General features: G+C 30.8%; 1 protein-coding gene, 1 long non-coding RNA gene, 1 other non-coding gene and 1 pseudogene across 3 annotated transcripts; 2 read left to right on the top strand and 2 right to left on the bottom strand.

Annotated features, from left to right (window-relative positions):
- Nucleotides 1-213: 213 nt before the first annotated feature.
- Nucleotides 214-2,595, top strand: LOC18610190 (cytochrome P450 CYP749A22-like). The gene is made up of 5 exons (XM_007045714.3): nt 214-633; nt 726-949; nt 1,100-1,332; nt 1,473-1,851; nt 1,965-2,595. Exons 1-5 carry the CDS (start codon nt 351-353, stop codon nt 2,391-2,393), a joined length of 1,548 nt encoding a protein of 515 aa, XP_007045776.3. The 5' UTR covers nt 214-350; the 3' UTR covers nt 2,394-2,595.
- On the bottom strand, nt 1,784-4,746 carry LOC148764369 (uncharacterized). The gene is made up of 2 exons (XR_016024632.1): nt 4,227-4,746; nt 1,784-4,133 (listed from the first exon to the last, which is right to left on the bottom strand). It is a non-coding gene; the product is annotated as an uncharacterized LOC148764369 (long non-coding RNA).
- A 922-nt stretch (nt 4,747-5,668) lies between these two features.
- Nucleotides 5,669-6,204, top strand: LOC148764368 (cytochrome P450 CYP749A22 pseudogene; annotated as a pseudogene).
- A 9,304-nt stretch (nt 6,205-15,508) lies between these two features.
- On the bottom strand, nt 15,509-15,601 carry LOC148764367 (small nucleolar RNA snoR8a). Its single transcript, XR_016024964.1, has one exon. It is a non-coding gene; the product is annotated as a small nucleolar RNA snoR8a (small nucleolar RNA).
- Nucleotides 15,602-16,135: the final 534 nt, after the last annotated feature.

Genomic DNA, 16,135 nt, shown 5'->3' with positions numbered 1-16,135 from the left:
TGAAAAGCCGGATACTCGAGCCACGCATCCTGGTCAAATTCAGACGTGATAAGAGCAATTAAAGCCTTGCTTAGTAGACAATGGGAGGTTAGCATACGTCATATTTATAGGGAAGGGAATAAAGTTGCAGACTACATGGCCAAGTTAGGCCTAGACTTCCTTTTGTTTCATATGATGGCCCATCTCTAGAAATGGCATCTTTGGTTGAAGGATTTATTGCGAGTTGGCTCCTTACGTATGATTACCCAATAAAGTGAGAATTCTTTCTTCAAAAAAAAAAAGCTTTCAGGCCTAAACGTGCTGAAAGCAAAGAACCACAGCACCTCAAATGTAGGGGATAAGAGAAGGAAATGAACACCATGGGAAAGCTTTTAATCCTTGTCGCAGGTTCATTCTGCCTTTACTTCCTCCGAGCTCTGCTCAAGGTCTTCTACAAGTACTTGTGGATCCCCCACCGGATACAGAATATACTGAGGTCACAGGGAATTAAAGGACCACCGTATGAGTTTATCCATGGAAACAACAAAGCAGTTGTCGAAATTGGAAGGGAAGCATCAAGCAAACCAATGGCCTTGACGCATGATATATTTCCCAGAGTGCTGCCTCATACTTACTCCTGGATCAACGCATATGGTGAGGCATGATGTCATTTTCCACTAGGATTTCTAACTTCTGCTTCCAGGAAGAGATTTAACTCTTTTTTTTTTTCTGTGTTCTTTGATTAGGGAAAATTCATCTTAGTTGGAATGGAGTTCAAGCTCTGCTTGTAATTACAGAACCAGATCTCATCAAAGAGGTGCTGAAAAATAGTGAAAAAGCTTTTCTAAAGGGGAAAGTTACATATTTCGTTAGCAAGATACTGGGGGACGGGCTTGCTACGACCGAAAGAGAAAAATGGGCAAGGCATAGGAAATTGGCCAATTATGCTTTTCATGGGGAGAGCTTGAAAGTAAAACTTCCTATGAAAACCACTGTCCTATAAGTTTTTGCTGTCATAGGCTTGGTGATTGAATTATTGATTGTACTTGAACATTTGCAAACTAAAATTTTGGTGATCTTCCTATAGTGATGCTTACAAAGTGGAGGATGGTTTTGGCAGAACATGACTCCAGCAGTAATTGCTAGCGTTGAAACAATGCTACAGAAGTGGAAAGGCCGGGAAGGGAAGGAGATCGAAGTGTTCCAGGAATTTAGATTATTGACTTCAGAAGTGATATCCAGAACAGCTTTTGGTAGCAGTTACCTGGAGGGCGAGAAGATTTTTGAGACGTTGATGAAGTTGTCAGTAATCGCGATCAGAAATCTTTATAAAGCCAGGATACCTGGCATCAGGTAAGTTCCTCTAAACTTTACTCTGGAGAATAATAAACAGAAGGCTCTATTCTATGCATAAAGCTGTAGGTCTGAGAGGATTTTTTTTTTCTATTCTAGATTTTTCCATATATAAGGCAGACTTTGGTTTGCTTTTGCAGCTACGTCTGGAAACATGCTGATGAAATTGAATCGGAGAAACTTGCGAAAGAAATACATGATTCTGTGCTGAAGATTGTTAAAAAAAGAGAAGAGAAAGTAGTGGCTGGAGAAGCTGAGAGCTTTGGCAGTGATTTTCTGGGATTACTTCTAAATGCCCATCATGACTTGGACGAGAAAAACAGGCTCTCCGTAGAAGATTTGGTTGATGAGTGTAAAACATTCTACTTTACTGGACAAGAAACAACTAATTCCTTGCTCGCATGGACAGTCCTGCTTTTGGCAATCCATACAGATTGGCAAGAGAAAGCAAGAAGAGAAATGATTGAGGAATTTGGTAATCAAGATCCACATCCTGAAGGGATTGCCAAACTAAAAACTGTAAGCAAATTTCAAGCTCTAACCACTTTAATAGCATACACTAGTTATGAGCATTCAGGGTATTAAACTGGGAATTTATAATTTGATACCTTTGATTTCTAATCTGTAAACAGATGACCATGATCATCAATGAAACTTTACGGTTGTATCCTCCTTTAAATCGCATCGTAAGGAGAGTTGGAAGAGAAGTTCAATTGGGAAAGCTCATCCTGCCAGCTGATTTACATTTGGTTGTCCCAATCATGGCACTTCACCATGACCCTCAGTTATGGGGAGATGATGTCAATCTATTCAAACCTGAGAGATTCGCAGAAGGGATCGCGAATGCCACCAAACATAATGCAGCTGCATATGTTCCCTTTGGATTGGGACCTCGATCTTGTGTCGGTATGAGCTTTGCAATTACAGAAACAAAGATTGCTCTTTCCATGATTCTACAGCGATACACCATTTCCCTTTCCCCAGCCTACAGCCACTCACCATATTACCTTCCTTTGCTTCAGCCACAACATGGAATTCAGGTAATACTTCATTCTCTGTAGAATGAAGCCTAGAGTTGTCAATGGAATAATGCCTTGTAGATCAGTTGCTTACAGAGGCCGCAGCCAGTAACTCACCCCAGTCAGTGATGTTGATTAATTTGTCCTTGTTTCTATCCATGTAATAGTAAATGATGATATTGGAACAAAATGTTTAAGCAATCAAGTATGAAGATGGTGCTCCTCTGAGTACTATTTCCTCTTATATTCTGATATTGTTGTAGATCTTGATTAGAGATCCGTATGATTGTCCAGGCATCTTTTTTTCTGTAACAAAATTCTCCAAGAAGAAAAATACTGAATTGTTCATTTCAACTCCAGCACTTCACCATGACCCTGAGATATGGTTGAAGATGTTCATGTTTTCAAACCAGAGAGACTTGCAGAAGGAGAAATAACTTTACCCAGATTGAGCATAAACCTTGGCTCCATTATTGGTAAAGATTGACATTAGTTATAAATTTACCCTGAAAAAATTAAATAAAATGGTAAGAAATCATACTAAATTATGGCATACTATTGATTTATATTCAAAATTCTCTTTATACACAGTACAGGACTAGGTGAACCCGGGAACCAGGTCTGGCTTGCTCATTAGGCAAAAGGAGCATCAAGATCAAACTAATAAAACAAATTTGTTAACAGGTTTGAAGCAAAAGATATCCAGGCTAGATAGTCTGAATCATGCTTTATGAAATGCCTTAAAAGGCTAAACGCATCAATTGTTTCAAAGGAAAAGATGCATACAATATGAGATTACCACATACTAAAACTAAACTAAATGGTATAAACAGCACAGGCTTTCACGGTGATCTCCCCTGTTAAGCAACTATAAAATTATTTTCAGCAAGTTTGTTGGGGAGTACAGTCCCCTGTTTCAGTTTATATACTGAACACAGCAGCCATTCAGTCGAGTTCATAGCCCTCTCAAAATCCAATAAATGTGGACATCACAGTTTGCACACGATTAATCAGCATGAACTCCATTCTCAAATATGCGCCATGACATATAACCAGACCTCTAACAATGGTATCTTTGCAAGTATTTACAACTACTTTACAATTTTGACCAGCCCGCCCGATCAGAACTGGCAAAAACTTATAAATAATAAATAACTAATGGCGGGAAGCAGTTGGAATTTAAATAAGTTGAAGAAGGGTTCAGGGCTGTGCAAAGTGGTGCCGCATATGTCTTCATCGATTTGAGTTTGTGAAACGGGGGTCACCTGTGTCGTTTTATGATTTGCTTGTTGGGGGTGCTTAAACGGTGTCCTTGGCTGTCGTTTCTTGTCTGTTCTGTTTACAGGAGCATACGACGACTTGTTGTGTCGTTTGTTCAATGTTTGTTTCTTTCCTTCAATCGCGTCGTTTTCGTTCTCTCTTTGTTTGTGTAGTCCAACGGCCTTCTTTCTCTTTCATCTGAGCAGCCGTTATTTCATCAATTTTGATCCATATACAGACTTGTTTCTTCTCTCAACTCTGTTTTTGTTCATCATTTTGCTCTTTTGATTTCTGGAAATTTGTACAGTTTTTTTTAAGAAATCTTACAAACTAATGATAACCAGTTTCTGATTATGTTCTTCCATTTAACTGTATTTACCAGCCATTTCTGATGATACAAGTATTAGGGGTTTCATGTATTGGCAACAAAGAAACAAGATTATCTTCTTTTGAGTACTAAACCCTGGTATATCCCAGCTCCGCTCCTAGTAAACAATCTAAGGCTTCTCAGCTTCTAAATTCCTGTAGTCATTTTGTGAAGATCATGAACCAAATAACCTCATGGCATGGTGAATAAAAATCTTTGAGCATTGGGACAAACCACAAAATGGACACCTTTAAGCAAGCTGAACAGCTACAAACCAACAATTGTTGCGGATTAAAACTTGGGAATTCTGCTAGCAATCGTATCACTTCCACAATTTGACAAACTTGTGATCATGCCTGGCAGAAGAAACCAGCCCCTTTCACAGGTGATACAGCCAATGCAGCTATTACTCCTTCATGAGCTGACAAAAGCCATAGCCTTATTTTCCGTCATATTCCATGAGCTGACACAATTCAGTATTGAATCACCTTATAATGATAAATTGGTATTTTTCCTTAAAACCCTTTACTCCGCTGATAACCAGTATGGACAAAACCAGCTACATTTAATATGTAATTTCTTAGTTTCTTTGGGTTGAAAGAAATGATGTAAAGCATAGAGGATTGAAAATGTATCTTGATAGAGTAACTTGGCGAATTATGAAAATGATATGGCCAAAGGCGGCCCAATAAATTCAAAAACTTAAAGCGAAATAATCAAATGAGGTTTTTTTTATTGAAATTAAAAAAAATTATTAAAATTTTATTCTTCTAATTTTTTTATATGTAAAATTTTTAATTAAACTTTTATAATCAAGTTCTTCTAATATTTTTTTTTTCAATTGATAATACAGTCAATACATTTAATCTTTCTTGAAACATTATTGATTTTAAAAAAGATTTTATTAATTTTAATTTTGAAAAACTTTTTTATCTTGAAGTAATACTTACTGAAATTGTTAATATTATTCTAAAAGTAATATATGCATTTGAAAAAAAATAAAATCTTCTTATATGATTAAGTATTTCAATTAAATTATTTTCTTTTTATATAATTTCTTTTAAAATTTTTAATTCTGAAAATAAATCTAAACTATCAATCAATCTAAACTCTAAAGTTTGTCCCCTAAAGTTTGTCCCGGATTTCCAGAGAGAGGAAATACATAAAAGTCATCTCAGGCGATACCTTTTGTTTGCTTTTGCAGCAAGATTTGGAAACCTGCTGATGAAATAGAATCAGAGAAACTTGCTAAAGGGATTCATGATTGTGTGATGGATATGGTTAAGAAAAGGGAAGAGAAAGTACTGACCGGAGAAGCTGACAGCTTTGGCACTGATTTTCTGGGATTACTTGTAAAAGCTTATCATGATGAGGATGAGAGAAACAGGCTTTCAGTAGAAGACTTGGTAGATGAGTGCAAAACATTCTACTTTGCTGGACAAGAAACTACTAATTCCTTGCTCGCACGGACGGTCCTGGTTTAGCAATTCATACAGATTGGCAAGAGAAAGCAAGAAGAGAGGTGATTGAGGTATTTGGAAACAAAAATCCACATTCTGAGGGCATTGCCAATCTAAAAACTGTAAGCAACACTGCAATCTCTGACCATTTCATTAGCGTACACTACTAGCACATAATAAATTAAATCGTGAGTTCTAGTTTCATCTTTTTGTTCATGCCTTGCACACAGATGAACCTGATCATCAATGAAACCTTAAGATTGTATCCTCCTGTGGTTGCCACTGTTAGAGAAGTTGGAAAAGAAGTTCATTTGGGGAAGCTCGTTCTGCCTGATAATATAGAGGTTCTGATCCCAAACATGGCACTTCACCATGACCCTGATTTATGGGGAGATGATGTGCATCTTTTCAAACCAGATAGGCTCGCAGAAGGGACTGCCAAAGCTACCAAATACAATGCGGCTGCATTCATTCCTTTTTCATTGGGACCTCGATCTTGCGTGGGTATGAGCTTTGCAACCACCGAAACAAAGACTGCTCTCTCAATGATTCTACAACGTTACACCTTTACTCTCTCCCCAGCCTATGTTCACTCTCCATATACTATACTTAAGCTTCAGCCACAACATGGAATTCAAGTAATGCTTCATTCACTACAGAGTGGTCCCTAAAGTTCTTAATAAGACTAGCTGCTTCTAGGTTAGTATAGCTTATTCTGGAGTGTGCAGCTATTAGTGTCCAAGATGGTAAAATGTTAAATAGTCTTCAGTAATGGTATTCAATGTACTATAGCATTTAATTATCAGCAATGTGATAATAGTTGTTAAGTGTATGGTAACTATTTTTGGATCCTTATTTCTCAATCCAAAACGGGTGGTTCTTGATATGCTGTCAGAGCCTTTCAGTTTAAAGTGGTTCAAAGCTTAAATCACAAATGTATACTGGTACTGCCCTACTGCGGAATGATATTCCTGCACCTGATGCAAGGTTCACCTGGGAAACCTAGTTCTTCTCATATATTTTAAATTTCTATAGATTTTCTTTCACAAATTTTAACGTACCAACAATCATATTTTTTTTTCTTTTATTATATTATATGTGGATTCTATCTTCTACTTGTCATGTTTTTTTTTTATTATCTAGATTTTATTTTTTATGATTTTAATTTTTTAAAATAAATAAATTATTATATAATTTTCAAATATAAGTTGTAGTATTGCATTATGACTTAAAATTTCATCAATATATCATTTTTTATTCAAAATAACCAATGCATTTTAGTACGTATGTTGCAGATTTTAAGTAATAAGGTTATACATACAAATTGATAGAATAAAATAATTATATTTTTTCAATACATATTTATCTATTATATTTATTTTTAATAGCTCTCAAAATAATTTTTAATTTAATAATTAGTTTTATTTTTCATACTGTTTGGCAAAATTAGAGTTATTATGGTTACCATATTGCTAGTTAAACCCAATAAATAAATTCTAAATTAATATGTTAAGCCTATCAAATTTATAAAAAAATAAAAGTGAGTCTATTAATTCAAATCTATTAAATTTTAATATAAATATAAACTTATCATAACATATTATATCTTAACAGTCTAATCTAATAACTATCATAACATTGTAGACACTTCAAAAAAATAAAAAATTATAATAAAATAAAATAATTTTAAAAAAAAAGAGAAGGAACCACCCTGAATGACAGGGTTCTGACTACCAACTCCTTGGTGCTAGAACCTCATTATCGGGTTGTCCAAATTTTTGGACAACCTGACTTCAAAAGATGGACAACCTGCAAAACGAGGGGAAGAGGGATAATAAAAAAAAAAATCAGAGAGGAAGAACCAAAAAAACAATAAAAAAAACGTTTTCAAAAAACCAAAAAAACCAAAAAATCTCTAGCAGCCGAAGAACCACAATCAAACACAAAAAATAGAGAAAAAAAAAAAAAGGAAGAAGACGGTAGAGAGAAGAGGAAGAGAGAAGAGGAGAAGGGTGTGACGTCGACAGGGAGAAAGGAGAGAAAGAGAAGGAGAAAGAAAGAAGAAGCCAGCAGGGAGAGAGAAAGGAAAGGAGAGGAAGAGAAGAAAAAAAAAAGAAAAAAAAGAAAAAGAAAGAAGAAGCCGACAGGGAGAGAGAAAGGAAAGGAAGAAGGAAATAAGGGGGAGAAAGAAAGATAAAAAAAAAAAAAAAAAAAGGAGAAAGGAGGTAGAGATTTGTAACAAAAAGGGACTCTTCACGGCATTTTTTGGAGAGCAAGTCGTTGTACCTTTGGTGGCTTGTCTTAGCCCACATAATTTTATTTTTTTTAAGTTAATCTAAATTTACATAAGGTAAGATCTAATTTGCATGCTTTTTTACTTTAATATTTTTTTTATTTATTGTGGTGACTCAATTGTTTATGTTAAAAACATATTATTATGAGCATAAGAATAATTTAATTAAGACAAAAAATATATTATGTAGAGATTATGTGATATTTTAAAGTAGAAAAATAACAATAAAATATAAAGTGAGAAATGAAAATATGGGTAAATATTTGATAAATAAATAAATATAAACAAATATTCGAACAAAAAAATACAAAAAAAATAATAAAAAGAGATGATAATGGTTGTAATAGTATATATATATATATAATTGGGATCAATATTCATATTTATGAGAGTTCTTAGGTTTGGTCTAAAAAATCAATAAATGAATAAGAACAGAAATAACAAAAAAATAAAAAAACAATGATAGTCATAGTAAAAAAAATAGTAAAGATACATAGTTTAGAAGAACATATATACATATATACATAAAATAAATAGTAAGAAAACTAATCATAGGTTTAGTTTATGTTAAAAATAGTAATGATAATAAACAAATGAGAGGAATAAAAAGAAAGAAAGAAATATTCATATTTAGATACTTGTAAATATAATATATATATATATATATATATAAACAAAAAAACAACAACAGGATACAAATATAAAAATTATAAGAAAAATAAGATGATTGTTTGAGAAACTCCACCTAAGAAAAGCAAAGAGTTGCCTCTTTTAAGTGGATTTTTTTTGTGCGAAGTTTGAGACGGATTTTCACCAAAGCGTCAGGATAAATCCGAACTCTAAACTCCAATACCCATTAAGTCAAATAGTCATTGTTAAAAAAATAAATTAATTTACATAATGTTGCATCCAAACTTAAATTAGTTAATTAGCTTAAATAAATATTACTAAAAAAAGTTAATTTAATCATTTGAAAAAATTAATTAATTGTTTATTTGATAAGTTATATAATCAAGTTAAATGTTAATCAACAATGTTAATTAAAAGATATGGATCTAAATAGAAAATAAAAATAAATAATAATAATAAAAAAAAAATAAATAAATAATCCATGAAAAAAAATGACAAAATAAATATATAAATAAGGTGATAAATTATTAAACACATAATTGGATGAATTATGAATCGCTTAAGTCAATAAACGCGTGCATGTAGACATCATCTCTTTATCCTGTCATAGCACGCCACATTTATCTTGCAAATGATGCGGGAATTCCGATGATGGGATTTCCCCGAAGAGCTTGTAGAGACGAGTTCTTCCGAGGATATCTCTAGGTGAGGAGAATTTCGAGACTTCATCAAAACGTTGGGATGGTCTTCGAATAATTTTTCAATAAAAGATTACCGATCCCATTATTTAAAATAAACGAGTCATGACATCATTTTACTCTTGCATCAAATGCATATGTAAAACCAAATAAAAGATTCAGGCAGTCAGTTTAATAAAAATTTAGTTAATAAGTAGGGAATCAATCAAAAGTAGGCTATAATACGATAACTTAAGATTAAATGGTACCGTTCGTGAAATGGGTGCCACGGAGGTGCTAACCTTTCTCCGTGCGTAACCGCACTCCCGAACCCATCTCTAAAAAATGTGAATCAGTTCTCGTTTTTTCGACGGACATAAAATTAATTTAGGACTTTGTTGATTAGAATCGGGTTAATAAGTGACCAATCACATCTAGATAAAAAAAAAGATTGGTGGCGACTCCTAAACCGATTTATTTTCGTCAACGTCTGGCGGACAGGTTCTCGAACCCACACGTTACGACAAACATATTATATTTTAATAGTTTAATCTAATAACTTAATATGTTAATTAGCAATTTAAGAAGTAAATAGAAAATAAAAGGAGAGTTAAGACACACAAAGTTAAGAGGTAATTCATTTAAGTTTGAAAAATTATTTTCTTTTCCACTCTTACACATAAAGAGTGAAAGAGAATTTTTTTATAGTTTCATTCAGTCATATATATAAATGACACTACTATTACTGTTAATATGCATTTTTTTACATGTTCAATATTTTCTAAATTTTATTTAATTTTTTAGATAAATAATAATTGAATTATATATAAAATTCTCTTTAACTATTTAATATCTCTTTTTGTTTGACCTCCCCTTTGAAAATGCTCTAGCTCTCTCCTGACCGAAAACATCAGCAGCATTTAACACATAAATCCAGACAATATACTATTGATAGCAGTTCAATCTCTCCTGAGTATAATTAACTTCCAAGCACAAAAGTTTCTGCATTGTCTGAATATGGACGTTCTAGGTCAACTTTTTCTAGAACTAGAGAGCACAAAGGCCTTGAAATTTCCTCAGGTGTCCAGGCAATCATTACAAATCAAGGCCGAAGCCAGTGTGCTGCAGTTGCATATTTGGACAAAGAGATATAGATAGGCCATTTAACATTAATCAATGTCATTTGTTGCTGTTTTGCTTCCCTTCAGTAAAATCTAGGATTAGGCACACTTGATTTGCAAGCGTATCTCTGGCCAACGAGTAAAACAAGAAAAGATAATTCAGATTGATTTTTGACAAGGATCAATCATTTTAATATAAAACAATAGAAATTAGGTGGGTTTTAGTTTTTTATCCTTCCAATCAGTTGTAAGACGTGAGAAATAAGGATGTACTGTCTAGTGCCTAGTAATGCTGAAGCTTCTAATATAACATATTGTAGCTGGCCAATGTCTGCTTTGCCAGCTCCACCGACCGTGAGAAAAGATGAGAGCAACTCATTTGGGCTCAAAACAAAAAAGGAGAATGCTACGTTCTAGAATTAGCTTATGTCCAAAAAGGCAAAACAGGCTTGAGGGTCCTGACTCTTATCTCACAGAAGTGATGGAATAATATCTAAAGGAAAAATATTGATAACAACTCAAGGCCCTAGCTACTAAAGAAATCATCTGTCACACTCCAAAATCCAGTCCTCCAATAGTCAAACATGTGAGAACACCCTGCACTCCAAAACAAACCCCATGAATTTGTAAAGATCAAAACTTCTACAACCCTAGTTAACAATAACTTGGTAAATTAATTTGATATCAAATATCAAATTAATTTGATATTTAAAAATATCCTGCATATTGTGTTATGAAATTCCTTAAAAATATGCACACATAAATCTGTGATGGAGATGGTTAAGAAAAGAGAAGAGAAAGTAGTGATTGGAGTAGCTGACAGTTTCAGCAGTGATTTTCTGGGATTACTTGTGAATCCTTACCATGATGTGGATGAGAAAAGCAGGCTTTCCATAGAAGACTTGGTAGGTCAGTGCAAAACATTCTACACCGCAGGACAAGAAGACAGTCCTGGTTTTAGCAATCCACACAGGTTGGCAAGAGAAAGCAAGAAGAGAGGTGGTTGGGGTATATATTTGGAATAAAAAATTCACATTCTGAAGGCGTTGCCAAACAAATTAAAGACTGTAAGCAAATCATATCCTCTAACCCTTTCAGTGGTTTACACTACTGAGCAATTATTGAAGTAAATTTATCTTGTACACAGATGAACTTGATCGTTAATGAAATCCAAAGATTGTATCCTCCTATAACTGTCACTGACACTGTCAGATAAGTTGGAAGAGAAATTCAATTGGGAGAGCTCACTCGATTGGCCTGTTAATTTTAGAGGTTCTCATCCCAAACCTGGCACTTCACCATGACCCTTGGGGAGATGATGTTACGCTCTCCCCAGCCTATGTTCAGTCGCCACTAACACTCTCATGCTTCAGCCACAGCACGGATTACTCAAGTGACGCTTCATTCTCTGCAATGATGGCCATAGTTGTTAATTGAATAATGCCTCTTCCCCAATAGCTCAGCTTTTAATCCCCAAGATGGCAAAATAATCAAATAGAAATTAAATTACAGCTTTTTCTAGTAATGATGAATAAATATTCAATTATGTCTTTGTCATCTACGTTTAAAAGTCGCACGTTTACCTACCTTGCGGTGAGAGCGATAACCTCAAAGGAGATTCAAATATATTTTATGCCCTCTTTCTTTCACAAAATGATTTAAATATATTTTATCCATGCCATGATGGAGCAAGCTGCAAACAGTCCAAAAATAAACAAAAGGCAGATGTTGGTTGATGATGATGACTAGAAGATTATGTTAATGCAAAGTATATAATATATCTGATGAAGGACATTTTCCCAGGGTTATTGCAACTTTTTTTCTTCTTTCCTTGCGTTTTTCTTTTCCCGTGCAAAGGGGTGATTATGACAATTTAATTGATTTTATAATTGAGTACTGATAATGATTTTGGCTATATATCTACTACAGCTTGTATTATAGGACAAAGTTATACACGTACTACAAGATACATTTTCAATTTATTTTTCATAATTTTTTTAAATTTTTTGAGATTAAAATCCATGGAACATAACGTGTATAATACAATTTGAAATTTTAATATAAAATACATCAAAATTAATTTTTTTTTAAATTTCATGAAAATCAAATAAGAAAAAATAAAATGGGACAGGAGGACTATATATAACACAATCTTGTTGACTCTCACCATTTATTTCTTTGAAATGTTACATAACGTGATGTGCAAGAGTCTTTGACTAAAATAAACGTATGGAAAATAGTCTTGAACATGTAAAATTCTTATCACGTTTTGCAGCAGTCTTTGACTAAAGTAAAAAGCCCCACTTGGAGGTCCTTATCCCTTTTGAATTCTTACAATGAGTAGTTAAAATTGAATGACTTAATACCTTTCAAAAAAAAATTGAATGAATTAATACAAGGTGTCCCCCCCCCAAAAAAAAAAAAGAAAAAAAACAGATAGTCCTAATGTATATACCACCTATTACCCAGTGAACTCTAAATCAAAGCTTAACATCTATTAAAACCAAATTTTATCAAGTTGAGTTCATTATTGTTCATATTAATGCATGATATGAAGTGATTATTACACCCTTTTTTTCCTGTTCATAGGATGAAGAACCCTAATTGTTAATTATAATTAATCTTTATTTATTTCATTGATTATATAAATGCCAAAATTGTTGCTAAGTTGAATCCAATATAATCTGCAGTTTAGTGATTGGCATAACATGACTTGCGAGATAAGAGAGTACATCACCTACTATTATTGCGTCACAATTATTCAATAAGAGTCATAAGAGTGAGGCATTAGGCATTATGTATAGCATGCCATGAATATTTGTAGTTGAATTGTTAAGCCCTTTACTTAAAAAGTGGGTGTATTTTTTGAAGGCAATAATTTCAAATAGTCAAAAGAGCTATTCAATTCTTGTACTTTTCAATTTTGTTCAATTTGATTTCTATACTTAAAATCGAAGCAATTTAGTTCTTTAATTTTAAAAATTTCTTCAATTTAATCCCTCTTCCTAACGGTATCTAATTTTGCCATTAAAAAAGATGACATCAGCACTAATATGGCACATTTCGGCACATTTTAGTGCTAATGCATTGAGATGATGATGTGGCATACCACGTGGCGCCGACGTAATGATGTGGCAATGCCTCGTGGCACTAATATGATGACATGGCATTGATATGTTAGCATGTTTGTGCCACGTGACATATCAAAAAAAATTTTAAAATAAAAATCTTGTCACGTTATAGGGATTAAATTGAATAAAAATATATAGTATAGGTATTAAATTGAACAAATTAAGATGTTGAGGGACTAAATTGAAAAAAAATATTTAAACAATACAAATATCTAAGTAGATTATTGATATATTTATTAATAAGCCAAATGTTTAAGTGTAACAGATTTATGGTATTAAAAAGTATATATAAATATTTTCTTTCTTGATTATTTGATTATAGAATATTTATATTAATTTATATTTTTTACAAAAATTAAGTTAGAATTCTCCTTCTAAAAAAAATTTCAAAATAATTTCATACCTAAAGTCAAATTTAGATGAATAACTTGCATTATATTATAATAAAATAATATAAAATAACTAAATAAATTCTTTTTTCTTCTAGTTATAATAGTATAAAAATTTGAAATTTATTTAACTTAGTTTTTAACTTAAGCTAAACTCAAATTAACAAAATACATTGATTTAGTTACAACTTTTACAATTTATAAATACCCATTTTTTATGAAATTATTCAACTCTTACCTAATGTACCTTTTATTTAAATTTACTTAAAATTTCTTATAAAACAATTTTATTTAAGTTCAAATACCACAATCAAATTATGCTAAATTTATATTTAAATTATTAATTTGGATCTACAAAAAATTTATTAATAAAATAAAACGGTACAAATATTTACAATTATATTGAACTTTATCAACAATAAATATATTCTTTAATAAAGGTTAGCAAAACCAATCCAGACCAATTCCCTATCCAAACCAAATGCGATTTGAGTAAAATAATTCAGTCTAATTAGTCCATTGAATCAATTGGTCCAAAATATTTGGTCGGTTCTCGATTTTAAAATTTTTAAACCAATCCACACAAAAAACCAAATTAATTTTTTATATATTTGTATATATAGTCATATATATATTTTTTATATATTAAAAAAATTGATAGTAAACTTAATTAATAATATATTTAAAATATATTAGAGTATTGTATGTATGTATACAAATCATAATCATAGTAATTTAATATTAGTTATATATATTTATTTATAAATTTGTATTAATATGAAATTACAAGTTATATATTTTAAATAATATAAGTTATATGTTAATATTATAATATATAATAGTAAATATCCTACATATTAATATATTATAATTATTAAACCTTAATAATATGTCGTAATATAAAGTGGTATGAATATATATATATATATATATATATATATATATATATAACTGTATAGATAACTGTATAGATATATTATCTATACATATACATAAGCATTACTATAATTTATAATAAACTTTATTTATATGATTATATTTAATAACTTTATTAGTTATCACCTTAGATTTTATAGTCTATTGTTTATAATTAGTTATTATTTACACAAACTTTCATATAAAACATTATAACATATAAGTTATGTCATTAATTTTGTATATGCATATATATAATAAAGTCATATATTATATATACATATATTTAATTTATACATAAGTATTACTATAACTTATAATATACTTTATTTATATGATTATATAAAATATTTTAACATAAAATTTGTATCATTGATTATATATATAATAATGTAATATATTATATATATTTAATTTATACATAAGCATTACTATAACTTATAATAAACTTTTTTTATACGATTACACTTAATAAGCTTATTAGCTATCACCTTAGATTTTATAACATATTGTTCATAATTGTTATTATTTATACAAACTTTGATATAAAACATTATAACATATAAGTTTTATCATTAATTTCATATATATATATATATATATAATTATGAATGAAGTTTATAAGTTTTAATATTATAATTTATAAAAAAAAATGTGATAAAATTTTGGTCTATTGGTTCAAAACCGAACCAACCAAACCAATTCTATATTTTGTCGGTTTAACCTTCCATTATATTTGGTCGATTTTGATTGATTTTTTAAAAATGATTGGTCCATTTGGTCCTTAGATATGGTGGACTAAACCACTCAATCCACCCATTTGCTCACCCCTAATCTTTAATCTAGGAAATTTCAACTTAAAAAATATAACTTGAAATATTAAACAAAACAAAGAAATAAAAAATTAAAAGGGTGGAGCTCAAATTCTATGGTTATAATAAGAGATTTGTCATGTCCAAATTAAGTAAGTTAGAATAAGAAATTATTTTTATAATCATCACTAACTCCATATCTTCGTTCTTCATTTTTTTTACTAAATCAACATAGTTTGCTAATTTGAGTTCACTTCACATTAAAAACTAAGTTAAATAAATTTCAAATTTTTATACTATTATAAATAGAAGAAAAAATTTTATTTAGTCATTTTATATTATTTTGTAATAACATAATGCAAGTTATTCATCGAAATTTGACTTTAGGTATGAAATTTTTTCAAATTTTTTTTTACACAAGGAGAATTCAAACTTAATTTTTGTAAAAAATTAATTAATTAATATATACATTCTAGAATCAAATAATGAAGTAAGAAAATATTTATATATATTTTTTAACACCATAAATCTTTTACGCTAAAATATTTGACTTATTAATAAGTATATCAATAATCTACTTAAAGATTTATATTTTTCAAATATTTTTTTCAATGTAGTCCTTCATCATCTTAATTTTGTTCAATTTAATCTTTGTACTATATATATTTTTTTTCAATTTAATCTTTATGACATGGTAAAATTTTTTATTTTGAAAATTTTTTTGATCTA

This window comes from Theobroma cacao, chromosome 2 (genome assembly GCF_053813885.1).
Source record: "Theobroma cacao isolate CCN51 chromosome 2, ASM5381388v1, whole genome shotgun sequence".
NCBI classification, from domain to species: Eukaryota; Viridiplantae; Streptophyta; class Magnoliopsida; order Malvales; family Malvaceae; genus Theobroma; species Theobroma cacao.
This window is presented reverse-complemented; position numbering and strand designations above follow the sequence as displayed.